Source organism: Furipterus horrens, unplaced genomic scaffold, assembly GCF_987537825.1.
Source record: "Furipterus horrens unplaced genomic scaffold, mFurHor1.1.pri manual_scaffold_1, whole genome shotgun sequence".
Lineage (NCBI taxonomy): Eukaryota > Metazoa > Chordata > Mammalia > Chiroptera > Furipteridae > Furipterus > Furipterus horrens.
The window spans coordinates 167,336,958-167,353,544 of NW_028327171.1; the positions used below are offsets into that span (position 1 = coordinate 167,336,958).

At 38.6% G+C, this 16,587-nt stretch overlaps 1 protein-coding gene across 1 annotated transcript in view; it reads left to right on the top strand.

The window, feature by feature from the left end:
* Window positions 1-455: 455 nt before the first annotated feature.
* PDK1 (pyruvate dehydrogenase kinase 1) overlaps window positions 456-16,587 on the top strand; it is a 37,377-nt gene continuing 21,245 nt past the window's right edge. The window contains exons 1-8 of the mRNA XM_090280767.1: window positions 456-706; window positions 2,465-2,606; window positions 5,565-5,636; window positions 7,665-7,849; window positions 8,151-8,246; window positions 9,501-9,578; window positions 11,160-11,236; window positions 13,032-13,130. Of these exons, the coding sequence (XP_090136893.1) occupies window positions 505-706; window positions 2,465-2,606; window positions 5,565-5,636; window positions 7,665-7,849; window positions 8,151-8,246; window positions 9,501-9,578; window positions 11,160-11,236; window positions 13,032-13,130 (951 nt within the window). The 5' untranslated portion in view covers window positions 456-504. The remainder of the gene's footprint in view (window positions 707-2,464; window positions 2,607-5,564; window positions 5,637-7,664; window positions 7,850-8,150; window positions 8,247-9,500; window positions 9,579-11,159; window positions 11,237-13,031; window positions 13,131-16,587) is intronic.

Genomic DNA, 16,587 nt, shown 5'->3' on the forward strand with positions numbered 1-16,587 from the left:
CGCGCACGCAGGACACCACGGTGTTTGGAAGAGGAGCGCAGGCCTGCCTTGAGCCTTCTAGCTGAGGCAGTGAAGCAGAAAGGTGGGATCTGTTCCAAAAGGGCGTGGGAACGGGGTGCACCTCACCAACAGTGCGACTTAGCGGCCCTGGCGCTCGCAGGCTTTCGGCCGCAGGCTGCGACGGGCCCGAACTGGGGAGGCGACCCCGTGGCCTGGCCTCCACGCGCGCCCAGCAGCTTCCGGGCGCTCGACCGGCGTTAGACTGGCGGCGCATTCGCTCCGCTGCGGCTCCCGCGCGCTCCCCGCCTCCCTTCGTCCCTCCCTGGATCCCGCCCCGCGGCGCTGGGGGGCGGGCTCCGGCGAAGGGGGCGGCAGCCGCGGTGGTGACAGTCGCTGACAGATTCCACGCCCCCGCGGCTCGCCACGTCCCTCACGTACGGCTCGGCCGCCGAGCAGAGCGGCCACCTGGCGCGCGGAGCTCCGGCTCCTCCCGCGGAGCTCGGCATGAGGCTGGCGCGGCTGCTGCGCGGAGCCGCCTCGGCCGGCCCGGGCCCGGGGCCGTGCTCCGCCCGATGCAGCGCCAGCCGCAGCCTCACTTCGGACTCGGGCGCCGGCCCGGCTCCCAAACGTGGCGTTCCGGGCCAAGTGGACTTCTACGCGCGCTTCTCGCCGTCGCCGCTCTCCATGAAGCAGTTCCTGGACTTCGGTGAGTGCGGCCCGGGCCTAGGGCCTTTGTGCGCGGCTTCTGTTGCCTCTGCGCCCCCATCCTCCTCGACGTCCGGCCCCCTTCCCCCCGCCTCTGCGCCTTAGGTGCTTCCTCCTTGCCTTGTAGGCTGATCCCGATGCTCAGGTGCATAACTGGGGGCGTGTGCCTCCTTACTGGGTGTTGTTGAAAAACCTGAAGGGCAGCTGGGAGAACGGCCATCCGCCTCGCAGGGCACGTGTGCAGGTCCGCCCCGGTGGCCAGGCCCCTTCCCGAGACCCGCGCTCCTGGGAGAGGCAGTGTGAGGACACCTCCCGGAGTCGTGTGCGGTTTCTGCAGACTGATGAGAAATGCCCAGTTTTGTATGCTGATTGCATCAAATTGGCCTGACGATAGGAGAAGCAGGTTATAACTGGCCCAGGGTTTCATAGAATGTTTTCCTTGTCACTGGCTTCAGTGTTTCCACCAATAGCACGTTCATTTCATCATAAGCAAAATAAGTCTTGAGCACGTGCAAAGTGCATGAGTATAAAATAACCGGGGTTTACCACATTTCACACTCGTAGAAGCGACTATCCACTTCCTTCTTTCTCTGATGGGTGTTGTCCCCCCCCCCAAAGAATGTAACGAATGACAGAAGAATTGCAAAGTTAGGCTTTTAACTTTGATTTCTTATATGGGGGCGCTGAGGGGAAAAGGGAAAGCTTATATACTCTAATGAAGTCATAAAATTTAACTAGAAAAAGTTCTCTTCTGCATTGTGAGTGCTGTGAGGTCACTAACAGATCACTGGTGGACTTGAAAGATACCATCATGGCTGGCAACTGTATCTTAAAATTGTGGTTTACAGTGGTAGGGTATTTTTTTTTTATACTCAGGTCCTCGATTTTTGTTTTTACTTTAAAATAACTCTAGTGTGATTAAGGGGTGAATTTGGCCTTGTTCTCAAGTATGCCATTCACCTTCAAATGTTTTCCTTTAATATTGTAATTCTTGCTGTTGACAACCTAATTTTTGCTAAGGTTATCTCTTGCTGAAACGGCAAGATTAAATTAGTGAGTTTATAATGCATTGCTGAAATAATCGCATTTTTTAGTTTAACTTTAAATGGAGCTTGCCAGAGGACGTTCTACAACTATTCTGCTTAGCATCCTGTTATAGGAGTGGAGAAATGAGCAGGCTGCTTTCCAGGAATTGACAGTTGAATAGGACTTGCTGGGGGAGACACTGGAAGATGGTTGCCGAACAGGCATCTGTATTTTTTTGCTTTTTGTTGCCTGAAGTCCTTCTCTACATTTACACTTTGGTTATGATAATCAGTATAGTAGTTCCCATGACAAAATTTCTGTTTCTTAGACAGGTATTCACTTCTTATAAACCTAGACTTAGGAAACGTGTTCTAAATGGCAGCAACAGTTTATATAGGGTGTGCTTTGCAGGTCCTGTTACTCAGACTTGCTCAGAGTGCCTTAGTTCTAAGACAGGAGATCACAGTAAGGATGCAAGTAATGGAGAGAGGAAAGTGTCTTCATTGCTCTAGAAAGTGATTGGAATGTCAAAAATTGGAAAGTTATTCAGGGTGCCCTAGAGACTGGGCTATGTCATCCTCGTCTTCTCTTCTTTACTTACCCTGTAATTTTGGTGATGCTACTTTTCCGATGGTTCTGGCTGAATAACTCACCCTGTGTGTCTCACTGCCTCTTGGATTCTGCTGTCTTATGGCTGCTACTTACTACTTGTTCCCACCGTGTCTGGTTTCAGGATCTGTGAATGCTTGTGAAAAGACCTCGTTTATGTTTCTGCGACAAGAGTTGCCTGTTAGATTGGCAAATATAATGAAAGAAATAAGTCTTCTTCCAGATAATCTTCTCAGGACGCCATCGGTTCAATTGGTACAAAGCTGGTAAGATTCCCATGTTTACGTTTTAATGGGGCTGTGTACTAAACTCAAGGTTAAAGCAAATCCATTGTTACACTTTAGTGGAATTTTAAGATAGTAGAATTCCAATCCTCCTTTTTTGGGGTGCGTCTGGGCTTATCTGCTGAATCCTTGATTCTCCCACTCCTTGGTTTTGAGAAAAACAATCAACTGAACAGAAATGCAGAAACTAAATTTAAGATTTGTGTTATTAAGTCTGCAGGGATGTTTGTTATAATAATAATAATATCTATCATTTGTTGAAGTGAGGGGTTTATGAACAGTACCTTTAATCCTTTCCACAATCCTTCCCAGTAGGCATTATTATCTCATTTTACTGATGAGGAAACAGGCTCCAACAGGTTAAGTTTTTTGCCAGTCAGTACCACTCAGATCAGAGCTGGGATTCAAACCCAGATTTTTTTTTGTTTCTACGATACCATGCTGCAATCAGAAAGGTGAAATGTATGGAAGGGTGCATATTTTTAATAAACTAAATTTATTTTATTTAAGTATATCTTTGTAAGTCACAAAAGGTTAAATCTTTATCATTTTAAAACAATTAGAAGTTATTAGAATACTGTAGAAACTGATTCTTCTAAAAAATGACAGCAGAGGTATGAAGAGGTGTAACGTATGGCTACTTAAATGTAGGCTTTCTTGTTAACGTTATTAATTTAATAGTGTTATTCTCTTAATCACTATATTACATTTCAAACAAAATAGTCTGCCAGAGTTCAGTCTTTTTTATTGATTGATTTCTTGATTTTAGAGAGAGAGGAAAGGGGTGGGGAGAGACATCAACTTGTTGTTCTGCTTGTTTATGCATTCATTGCTTGATTCTTGTGTGTGCCCTGACCAGAGATCAAACTCACAACGTTAGTGTATTGGGATGTATCAGGACAATAGAGTTTAGTCTTAATGGAAAAAATTTAGCTACAAGATATTTCCCAATTATGATTCATGGAAATCCTTGCTTTCCTTTAGTGGGCATTATAGTTTGTGCAAGAAGCTGATCTAACATCAATTTTAAATAAGTGAAAGAAGTATAACTACTATATACTGTTGACCCTTCAACAACATGGGTTTAAAGTGTGGGGGTCCACTTGCATGTGGATTCTTTTCAATAAATACAGTAAATGTATTTTCCTTATTCTTTTCTTTAAAAAAATTTTCTTTTCTCTAGCTTACTTTATTGTAAGAATACAGTATATAATACATATAACATACAAAATGTGTGTTTGTTGACTATGTTATTGGTAAGGCTCTGGTCAACAGTAGGCTATTAGTAGATAAGTTTTGGGGCAGTCAGAAGTTACACATGGATTTGCGACTGGGGTGCAAGAGTCAGGAGGTGGCACCCTAACTCCCTAATTGTTCAAGGGCAAACTATGTATGATGATAAATACCATATAGTCCAAATGTGGAACAATTATAAATGTTTAAGAAAGAGATATTTGTTTAGAAACTGTGATGGAATATAAGGGAGAACAGAATTTTCTCTGGAAGCTTATTCTTGTTTTTTTTTTTCCAAATCTCCCTTGAATAAAGAACACAATTTTTCTTGCTAGTGAAGAGAAAGTTAATGGTTAAAGCAAAACAGTAGATATCAGAATCACTTGATTTTGGAATGGAGAGAGGTAAATTGGTTGTCAGCACCAGCTTTCCAAACCAACATATGGATTTACAGATTTTAAAAAATACTTTCATTGCCCCCAGATGCCTGCTGACCTTACATTCTTTTTTTTTTTTTTTTAATCCTCACTGAGGATATATTTATTAAATTTAGGGAGAGAAGAAGTGGGGGAGACAGAGAGACAGAGACGAAATAGAAACACTGATTTGTTGCCTCCCACATGTGCCCTGCCCCAGGGATTGAACTTGCAACCTAGGTATGTGCCCTGATGGGGCATGGAACCCACAACCTTTGGTGTATGGGATGATGCTCCAACTAACTGAGCCACCCGACCAGGGCCAGACCTTACACTTGAAGGTCATTGAATGGGAGTGAGGTGTTTTTAGCTCTCACCCTGCACTGCCGTTGTGCTTGGTGGCATGACCTTGAGAAAGTAATTTGGCTTTCTTTATTTTCCTTCTTCCTCGACAGGTGATCTGCTGCCTTGAATTGTTAGATAAATTAAAACCTGCATTTTTATGACTTTTGTGTTTTTGTTCACTTCTGTTTAAAAGAACTCTTTGCTGTAGATTGCAGGCTTTCAACAAATATTTGATTGGACATAAACATCTAAAGTTAAGGTTTATAGCAGACATTTAAGTTAGACTCTTAGGCCAGGGTAGGCTGGGCTCTACATTTTACTGAGACTAAGACAAGTTAAGCCATTTGCTCATGACCACATACTTATTGGTGATAGACACAGTTCTCACAACAATCATTATTTGTACTGTAATGTGCAGTGGTAAATTTAAGCAACTTAAAAGTTATTTTAGGCTATAGAAGTTTAAAAAATAAAAGAGGTACAAAAGTTTACAATCCTTCAGTGAAATTTAACCTGTGCTTTTTCAAGAAAACTTACACTTTCTACTAGTTTGTGCCAGGAACTTTTCTAAAATGTGATTGGGTATAAAAATCCTAATTTGCCCTGGCCAGGTGGCTCAGTTGGTTAGAGCATTGTTTCATATACCAAACACTTGCAGGTTCGATTCCTGGTCAGGTCATATACTAGGTGGTTGGGACACGTACAGGAGGCAACCGATTATATCGATGTTTCTCTCTCCCTCCCTCCCTCCCTCTTTCTCTAACATCAATAAAAGCATATCCCTGGGTGATGATTTTAAAAAAATTTTACTTTAACGATAATTTAATTTATAGCACTATTCTAAATTAAAAATCACAAGATGTTAAAAATACCTTTTGAGCATTTTCACAATATTGAACTTTCAGAATGTAAAAAAACAAATTTACCCTATTCATTTGTATTTTAGGTATATCCAGAGTCTTCAGGAGCTTCTTGATTTTAAGGACAAAAGTGCTGAAGATGCTAAAACCATTTATGAGTAAGTATACTATTTTGACCTTATTCTGTACATAATTTTTGTACCTTTAAGAGTCATACAAAAATATAAATGTGTTCAGCTTAAACCCGCTATTGGATCACTTTAGGGAAATTGATTCACTTTTAGTTTCCCTCTACTCTAGAACACAGGGTAGTATATTTGTCTAAAGTAGCCCACACAGGCAAGACAAGTAGCATAAATCAGTAAATTGTGCTGGAAATTAAAAAATACTTCATGTTCCTCTGAACTCCAGTGTAAGAAAAGCCACAGTTCAAGTGTGATGATCAACAGTTGTCTAGATGTTGCCCTGATGCCACTTGGGTACAACGTGAAGACACTTTGCCCGGAGAGTACAAGCATCTAAAGGCAGCCACCACCAGCTGAAGCTAATCATTGAGTTACCAAAACGCTGCCCAGGGCATCTAAGTTTTTTGTGTGTTTAAAGAAAAGCCACAAGTCTAGATTTTTAAGGTAAAGCCTTCCCATTTTGAATAATTTGGCAACTAATTAAAAATGTTAAAAAATACTGAAGGCCAGCAAAAACATGGCTATGGATCTCTCATTTATGATCTGTGGCCTGTAAGATAATGTGAGTAATGTGACCATTTTAATAACCAAAATATCACAGAACTCATACACCCAAGTAGTCCCCTCAGGCAGTTACCTGCTTACTCCAGTGAATGTTGCTCAAAAGTTGAAGACCATCTCTTTTGTTGTCCTCAGTTTTTTATATATATTTTCACTGTCTTTAGAGGTGATGGCAACGCTTCACTTTTTAAACATGATTTTGGTCTAACAATAACATCAAGATTTACTCAGTGCCTACGTATGCAGTGCATTTTAGGTGAATGATGTCATTTAATCTTTAGAACAATGAAATTGACATAAAGCTATCTGCACAAAGAGGTTAAATAACTTAAGGTAGCATAAAGTCATACAGCTGGCAAGTGGTAGGACCAGGATTTGGACACAGGTAGTCTTAAAAGGAACCATTACGTTACTTTCATGTTGTATGGATTATGCTATCCAACCTTCTGGAGACAGTCATTCAGTGCAGTCAAGCAGAAAAATACTGTTTTGTGTTTTTTAAGAAAGAGAGAAAGGTGAAATAAACTTAAAAAGGGGTGGCTAGAAATGACGAGATGTTTGTCGTTTTTGAGGAGTTTTATTGTTTGTATTTTGGATTAACAGCTTGGTTTTGAAGCTAATCTCAAACTAGGAATTTCAAAAATGTTTTGTGCAGTGAGAGCATCATTGGAATAAGTTAATAGTACTCAAGGTGATGATGTTGAATGGGAAAGCACTCTTTCGAAAGTGTCAATTCTGGTGGGTATGTTACAAAATGGATTTTGTTGCTTTATAATTGTGACTCCTTTTCTCTTCTACTTAGTTCTTTAAATTACCCATGCAAGAAATGCCTCCTAAATGAAAGAAATGAGAAGGCCAGATGATTTGAAAATTTTTCTTTACACACAACAGTTGACTTTTGTTCTCCCATTTTTAAACTTGTAGGATGAATGAAATTAGGATTCTTTCCTACTTTTCTGTTCTAAATGGTTCTTTCTCTCTTTGAACCTAAGGGAATAGTTCTGAAGCAGACAGTCTTTATTGGCTCATTCATCTTCATTCCTTATAGAGCATGTGTTCCCTAGAAGCAAGTGCTCTATCTTCTCTTAGGCTGAACGTCCCCAGCAACACCATCCTCATAGTGAATGCGCAGATGATCTTGGTTGATAAGGGTTAAAGAAAACCAGAATATTTTTAGGGTTATGATTTGTTGCAGCCTTACTTTTAAGACTTCCAAGAAAGTGAATTTCAAAAGCTTTATTTTGGAAGTTCTTACACCTTCACAAATTCAGTATTATTTTATGATCTGAAATATACCTACATAAGTGTAGGAAAATGTGCACTGAGGCTCCTTTTGCTGAATTAGGGATTTCTTGCCCAGTGTAGTTGGTTAAAGTTACATTTGAGTATTCGATGGACTTGTCAAAATATTGGTCTGTTTTGAGAGACAGGTTTGTTTAGCTTTACAGATGCCGTGATACGGATCAGGAACCGACACAATGACGTTATCCCCACGATGGCTCAGGGTGTGATTGAATACAAGGAGAGCTTCGGGGTGGATCCTGTCACCAGCCAGAATGTTCAGTACTTTCTGGATCGCTTCTTCATGAGTCGAATTTCAATTAGAATGTTACTCAATCAGCACTGTAAGTGTCTGGAAAGGCAAGAAGAGAAGCTAAATAAAGTGTGTTGGTACATTTTAAATTTATTTAGAAAACTTCCCTTTAAGAAGAATGTTTAACTTTACTTTTTTTTTTGCATATTAAGAAAAGTAAATAGATTGCTATACAAAGTAGATATTTTTATAGAATGTAAAATATTGTGTTTATATTTTAAAAGAATGTTCTGTTGTTTGGTACCATTTAGAGAAATAGTTTTTAAATCTGGAAAAGGGCATTGGATATTTTAGCTTATTTGGTTTGTCTTTGATATTTTATTTCTTGATAGCTTTATTGTTTGGTGGGAAAGACAAAGGAAGCCCATCTCATCGAAAACACATTGGAAGCATAAACCCAAACTGCAATGTAGTTGAAGTTATTCAAGGTAAATGCTTAGATTTCTCCTTTCAGAAAGGATGCAGAAATCAAAATCGTTGAGTAATAGTTCTTGCTATTAAAACAACTATATCATGAGATAAAAATGTTAGGAGTAAATATTTGGGTTTGCAAATAACTTGACAATGTTAATTGTGCCTTATGCACAGGATGAATATTTCTTGATACAGTTCTTTGTTAGGCAGAGTGGATCTATGAGGGTATCTGTTTCACTTCAAAAATTTTAAGCCCCCTCACCCCTTTCTAATGCTCTATACTAGGAGCTATAATTTGTAATAGTTTGGTTTGCACCTTCCCATACTTTTTTTCTGTTTATACCACATACACACTTACATGATTGTTGGTCTGACGTTGTTGTTTTTAGAAAATGGGGTTCTCTATGTATATTTTCTACACGTTTACAGACATTGTACCATGTTCAGTACATATAGCTATACCCTGGGTTTTTAAGTAGCTGTATAGATGTATTAGACTATATTAGTCCATTCTCCTTTTGATGCCCATATAGTTTATTTCTATTACCAACAATACTGCAGTGAACATCTTTAGATATGTACTGACTTTTGCTAGTATTTTAGAAAGGAAGAATCCTAGAATTATAAATATTTAAAGTGCATTTAGAGCCCTGGCTGCTATGGCTCAGTGGATTGAGCAACGGCTTGCAAGCCAAGTGTCACTGGTTCGATTCCCAGTCAGGGCACATTACTAGGTTGTACGTCAGGTCCCCAGTTGGGGGTGCGAGTGAGAGGCAACCACACAGTGAAGTTTCTCTCCCTCTCTTTCTACTTTCCCCTCTCTCTAAAAATAAAAAATAAAAATATAAATAAAATAAAACAAAACAAAACAGACAAATAAATAATTTAAAAAAATAAAGTGCATTTAAAATTTTGATACCCCCATAAGGCACAAAACAATGAATGGGAGTGTCTATATCTTAAACCTTCACCCACTCTAAATGTTTGTTATGTGTATTGTAAATAATTTCTTCAGTCTACTGTTTTTCTTTACTTTGTTTATGGGTTTTTTGGGTTTTTTTTTGTATTGTATCTGTCATTTTCCCTTTATGGCTAATAGGCTTTGTCATGTCATTTTAAAAAGACCTTCCCCAAACCAAGATTATTAATGTATATTTTCTTCTGTAGAAAGCTTTACAATTTCATTTGTCAAAAAATCTATTGCTATCTTAATGCATAAAACAGATGTAATTTTACTTAATGTTTTTATTTGTTTTGATTCACACTAGATGGCTATGAAAATGCTAGGCGTCTTTGTGATTTGTATTATATTAACTCTCCTGAACTAGAGCTTGAAGAACTAAACGGTAAGCCTGATGTTGTCTTTTTTCAATGATCAGTGTTATGATTACCTAAGAAGGAATGATAAGAATAATTTAGATTTGTTTTAATATAGAAGGATTTCTTCATTGGCCGTGAAAGCTGAGGGAGAGCAATCATGTTAATATTTGTGTGTGTGTGTGTGTGTGTGTGTGTGTAGTTAATGTAGTTGGATTCTTTCTGAAAGACATTTTGGCCTTTTCGTCCTCATTTTTTAAAAAAAAATTAATTGGTAATGATGATTCTTTGCTTATCTTTGGTTTTCTGATTAGAAAAAAAAAAATAGAAAAAATGATGCCAAGAAAATTACATTTGCCTTTTATATACACTTCAATAATTTAAGGTTTACCCTTAAAGATTTTTACTTCCTGAGTTATAAATCATTTTTTATTGTTGAGGAAGTAAAAAGACTAGACGTGTGAAGGAGGAAAGAAGGATACTCATTTATTTGAGAATCTGTTTGTCTCTGATGGTCTTTTTTTCTGATTTCATGACTTTTGGACAAAAAAAGGTTTAGGTGCCTTGGAAGGAGATTTATGAGTCTCTGTTTTTACTAGAGGTAGGGTAGTTTAAAAGAGAGAAAAACATTTTCTAAGTTAACATGACCCTTTAAGAAGAATAAAATTAAGCAGGCTAAGTTGTATTCTGGACAGCAGTGGAAGAAGCTTCCCAATTAAAAATAGAATTGATTGTTGTTTTCCTAAAGCTATATTAATGCATTTGGTCCATAATTGTACCATTCAGTAAATAAGAATCACAATATACAAGTGATAGTTTGGGAACCTGAACTACTGTGGGCAGTTTCTTGAAGTCCCATCCATGTTTCTAAGAAGTATTTTATTCAGAGGAGAATCCAGTTTGTTAGCTGCATGAGAATCCTGGGGTATGGTGAGTCTTATTTCTTTGCTTTGCCAAAGGTTCTGTAGTACATACTATCTGCCCACCAGGGCACCTATTAAATGGTTGTATATAAAATTAGCATCCCTTGATAAACTGATGCTAGCTTAATTTTTTTCTTCAGATCTATATCTATGGAAGTGTCTGAAATAAAACAGAATACCTTCACCTGGGTGAAACATTTTTTTTTAAAATGGCTTAAAAAAAAAGAATGTATTTATGTGAGTTGGACCATAGAATATACAGACTGTAACACTTCTTTTTTTCTTTTTAAAAAAATTTCTTAAGCTTTGTGTTTATTTTATTTTTTTTAATTATATTTTATTGATTATGCTATTACAGTTGTCCCAATTGGTAACACCTCTTTTTGGAGAGTAAAATTCTGACCTTAAGGTTGAGTGTCCTTTAAAAAGACTCAATGTCAGCAAGAAGAATGGGAAGATGGGTTGGGTCAATTGTTATGAAGGACTCACGTTGTCACTGTCAGGTGCTAATCTAGGTGAGCATGGGGTTCAAACAGTAGTACAGTAAAGAACTGGTGTGGCACTTCTCCCCCAAATGATACTGTTCTCCACAGTAAATGTTTTCTTTTCATCACTACACAATATATTCTTTAAAATGCTTTAAGCCCATCTCTCTGTACTTTTATATTTTTTTCTTCTGCTCTGTAGCCAAATCACCAGGACAGCCAATACAAGTGGTTTATGTACCATCCCATCTCTATCACATGGTGTTTGAACTTTTCAAGGTTTGTAAAATAGTATTACATAACCTTTATCAGTCCTTTCCTGAGGTTAGGAATCTGTTCTGAATGTTAAATACTCTACCGGGTTTACCTCGGTTTCATTAAAAGATGTCCTTTCATGTTCAGTGTCATGTCACATTCCGGAGAATGAGCCTTTTGTCAACACCGATGGGCACCTCAGTGTGGTGATAAACTCAGACTTGGGAGTCAGAAAGATCTGGGTTTGAATTCCAGTTCTGCCACTTAATTTTGTATGTGACCTCCACCAAGTCGCTCAATTTCCTCTTCTGGAAAACAAGGGTAATACTACCCAGGTTATTATGAAGATTGGGGATAACATACTAAATGTCCAATACAATGTCAGCACATTAAAGCTGCTCAATGAAGTTATATTTTTACAAAACAAAATATTTAGAAGAATGATTCTGTGATTCTTAATCTTCCACCCCTAAAGAAGCAGTCCTACTGTTGTATGCTTTTAAAAATTTTTTATTTTAGGAAGTCATTTATATTAGCTCACAGGGCTTTTGCTGTTATATTTGCTCTTTATAGAAAATTTTGAAAACTAAATAAAATTTATGCTAGTAATGTTGAGAATACTTTTTTCTCCAGTAACACTTGTTGGTAGACAGGAAAGTAGGTGATAAGTGGTATGGGTCCCTGTGACTAAAAATGACACCTTAAGTCAAGCCTGTAGTCTCTCTCTCTTACTTTAGTTACCTGACTTTCAGCCAGCAGTAGACAGAAGAGAGGAGGTGGCTTGCAGCCTGATAATGAAAAAGAAAAATATTCTGAAACAGAGAAAAACCGACTAAATAATGTCTTAGAATAGCAAGGGTTCAAGAATGCTCTTTCGTTCCAAGCAAAAAAAAAAAAAAAAAAAAAAATCTAATCCTTCCAAAAATCTTTCTAAGTGATTAAATAAATGGTTGGCACTTAAAGGATTAAAACTAATTTTTCCTTGAAATTTTAGTCACATAAAGACCTTGTTCCCCGTGATGCTCAATAAAAGAAATGCTACCATATTATAGATGAGATTTTATGTAATGTCAGTAATAATGGCTTTCGTATGGAACTTAATCTGAAATGGCCTTTGGTAGAGATGATAGAACCTTCTCCTCAGGGATCCTAGTCCTGGTTGGTGTGCCAGGGTCATACTTATTTGCAAATTCAGTCCCATCATTTGCCTTTTTTACTTTAGTCTTATCAACTTCTACTCCAATGCTACATGTCATGTTATCATTTAGTGCTTACGATTATGTTGGCAAGATATACCCTGTATCCTTTAGAAATTGATCAAACAATATTGCAATGTCAATATCCTTAGTTTCGAACTAGTGGTAAATTGAATTCGTTTCTACATCATAATAGGATCATTTCTGTTAATACTATATGAACAAATATTTTTTCATAAAGCAATTTATGACAATGGTTCTTAAAGAGGTGAAACTTTTCAAAAATAAGGTTTGTCTGTTATCTGTTAAATTATAAAAGCATTTGGATAGAATCTTCTGCTTTAATGTAAACTAATTAAAAGTGTTGAGACATCTGGTTTTGCAAATATGCAGAATTTAGTTGGAATCTTTAAATCAAAATATCTCACAAGTCCTCTAAAACTGATGATTTTTAAAAAAGGCAATTCTTTAAATATGATTAGAAGAATTATGATTCTTTGGCATATTTCCATCAAACATTTGAACTTTTTAAATTTCAAGTAGAATCTGTATAGTTGAAAATTATAATTAGTTTCTCTCTCTTTTTTAAGTTGTATTTTTAATGTAAACCTAATGTATTTCAGAATGCAATGAGAGCAACCATGGAATACCATGCTGACAAAGGTGTTTATCCACCTATTCAAGTCCACGTCGCACTGGGTAATGAGGATTTGACTGTGAAGGTAAATGCTGCTTCTTTTTTTTTAATTGATGTACAGGCATTCACATAATTCCTACAAGATATATTTTTTTTCTTGGGAGAAAGAAATCCTACCCCCTAATAGCTAATAAGCACTTTACTTCATTTATCTGGTGGATTATGGAGTTATCCCTTGAATCTGTTTCTATTCTGGTGCCTTATTTAGATGATTCAAGTTAAAGTAAATCCTAGGGATTTAGCAGGATTATGAATATCCACATTGGTACTCACTTTGAACCCTGGCTGGTTTGGCTCAGTGGATTGAGCGTCGACCTGCGAGCTAAGTGTCGCTGGTTCGATCTTCCAGTCAGGGCACATCAGAGAAGGAAAACTCTGACTCCAAAAAACCTCCGCTGCCTTGCGGCATACCTCTTCAGGGGAAAGGCTAAGGGAGTAAACCCCGACAGAAAATCCGGAGCCGGAGTTCCTAAGGCGGTTTGACGTTGTAGTCAACACCGGCAACTCCTGCGGCGCACCTGAAGCCAAGCTGTATTGACTCCGTCTTTCCCTTGGATCCTTCAGCTGCGAAGAGAGGGGTGGGGTCTGCTGCATGGGCAACAGCAGACCCTCCATATCACCCTGCCCAGGCTCTGTAGCTTCAGCTTCACTGGAGAGGACACTCCAGCGTCATCGCAAGATGTCGATTCAACACGGGAGGAGACAGATACCGTGTCACTCCCGAGTTGGACTGCACAGCCATTCTCAGCGGTGCAGATAGACTCTTAAGAAGCTAACCATCGTCTCTCGAGACGGACGGCTGCCGACGACGACTCACTTTGATACATAAAAACTAACATATTTGGGTATTTTCAGTGTTATATAGATAGTACATAATTTTTCATTTTTAAACAGTGCTTTGCTATCTACTTTATTTAATTGGCTTCTCAAAATGATTACTTAAAAAGAGAAACATCATCACACTCTAAGAAACGGGGCTACATGAACAATGTAATGGAAAGGGCCTGGCACTGGGATCAGAGGACCTGGTTTTAAGTCCTGTGTCATCTATTCACTGTGTAATCACGACCTAATCACTGTCTTCATTTGTTATCTGCAAAATTGAGAATAAATTTACCTGCGCTCCTAACTAAAGCGTCATTTTCTTTTTATGGATGAATAATACTCTATTGTGTAGATATAGCACATTTTGTTTATCCATTCATGAAGCTGATGGACATCTGGATTGTTTTCATTTTTTGGTTATTATGAATACTGCCACTCATGTAGAAGTCTTTGTGTGAACATGGGTTTTCAATTCTCTTACTTCATACCTAGGACTTGAATTGCTTTTAGGTGACTCTGTGTTTAACTTTTGAGGAGCTGCCAAACTGTTTTCCGAAATAACTATCATTTTACATTCCCACCAACAATGAATGAAGGTTCCAGTTTTTCCACATCCTTGCCTACACTTGTTGCTGTCAGTGATTATAGCCATTCTAAGGGGTGTGAATGGTATCTCATTGTGATTTTGATTTGCATTTCCCTAATGATTAATGATATCTAGCTTTTTTTCATGTGCTACCTGTCCATTTGTATATCTTCTATAAAGAAATATCAATTAAGATCCTTTACTCAGTTTTTAAATGGTTTGTCTTTATTGTTGAGTTATAAGAATTCACTCTTTCTATATGTTTTCTAATGTAAACACTAGTCCCTGATGAGCTATATGATTTACAAACGTTCTCTTTTTTCTGTGGCTTTTCACTTTCTTGATAGTATCCTTTGAAACACAAAAGTTTTTCGTTTTGAGGAATCTCAGTTTTTCTCTCTTCCTTGTATTGCTCGTGCTTTCAGTGTCACGTCTAAGAAATCATTGCCTAACCCAGTGTCACCAGCATTTACTCCTGTGTTTCTTTCTAAGAGTTTTATAGATTTAGGTTCTTATATTTAGCTCTTTGATCCATTTTTAGTTAATTTTTATAAATGGTTTGAGGTAGGGAACTAATTTCTTTCTTTCGCAAATAGATATGCAGTTGTCCCAGTATCATTTGTGAAAACACTGGTCTTTCTTCATTGAATTTTTCTTTTTTCTTTTTCTTTTTATTTTAAAGTAACTTACTTATTTGTTTGTTTATTTATTTTTAGAGAGAGGGGAAAGGAGAAAGAGAGGGAGAGAAACATCGTCACTGTGTGCTTGCCTCTCACTAGGGCCCCAACTGGGGACCTGACGTGCAACCTAGTCATGTGCCCTGACTGGGAATCGAACCAGCGACACTTGGCTATCAGACCGATGCTCAGTCCACTGAGCCACAGCAGCCAGGGCTTCTTCATTGAATTTTCTTGTCACTCTTACCAAAAATCAATTGCTCATAAGTGTATGGGTTTATTTCTGACTTCTCAGTTCTCTTCCATTAGTCTACATATATGTCTCTCCTTCCCCTGGCTGGTTTGGCTCAGTGGATTGAGCGTCGGCCTGCGAGCTAAGTGTCGCTGGTTCGATCTTCCAGTCAGGGCACATCAGAGAAGGAAAACTCTGACTCCAAAAAACCTCCGCTGCCTTGCGGCATACCTCTTCAGGGGAAAGGCTAAGGGAGTAAACCCCGACAGAAAATCCGGAGCCGGAGTCCCTAAGGCGGTTTGACGTTGTAGTCAACACCGGCAACTCCTGCGGCGCACCTGAAGCCAAGCTGTATTGACTCCGTCTTTCCCTTGGATCCTTCAGCTGCGAAGAGAGGGGTGGGGTCTGCTGCATGGGCAACAGCAGACCCTCCATATCACCCTGCCCAGGCTCTGTAGCTTCAGCTTCACTGGAGAGGACACTCCAGCGTCATCGCAAGATGTCGATTCAACACGGGAGGAGACAGATACCGTGTCACTCCCGAGTTGGACTGCACAGCCATTCTCAGCGGTGCAGATAGACTCTTAAGAAGCTAACCATCGTCTCTCGAGACGGACGGCTGCCGACGACGACTCACTTTGATACATAAAAACTAACATATTTGGGTATTTTCAGTGTTATATAGATAGTACATAATTTTTCATTTTTAAACAGTGCTTTGCTATCTACTTTATTTAATTGGCTTCTCAAAATGATTACTTAAAAAGAGAAACATCATCACACTCTAAGAAACGGGGCTACATGAACAATGTAATGGAAAGGGCCTGGCACTGGGATCAGAGGACCTGGTTTTAAGTCCTGTGTCATCTATTCACTGTGTAATCACGACCTAATCACTGTCTTCATTTGTTATCTGCAAAATTGAGAATAAATTTACCTGCGCTCCTAACTAAAGCGTCATTTTCTTTTTATGGATGAATAATACTCTATTGTGTAGATATAGCACATTTTGTTTATCCATTCATGAAGCTGATGGACATCTGGATTGTTTTCATTTTTTGGTTATTATGAATACTGCCACTCATGTAGAAGTCTTTGTGTGAACATGGGTTTTCAATTCTCTTACTTCATACCTAGGACTTGAATTGCTTTTAGGTGACTC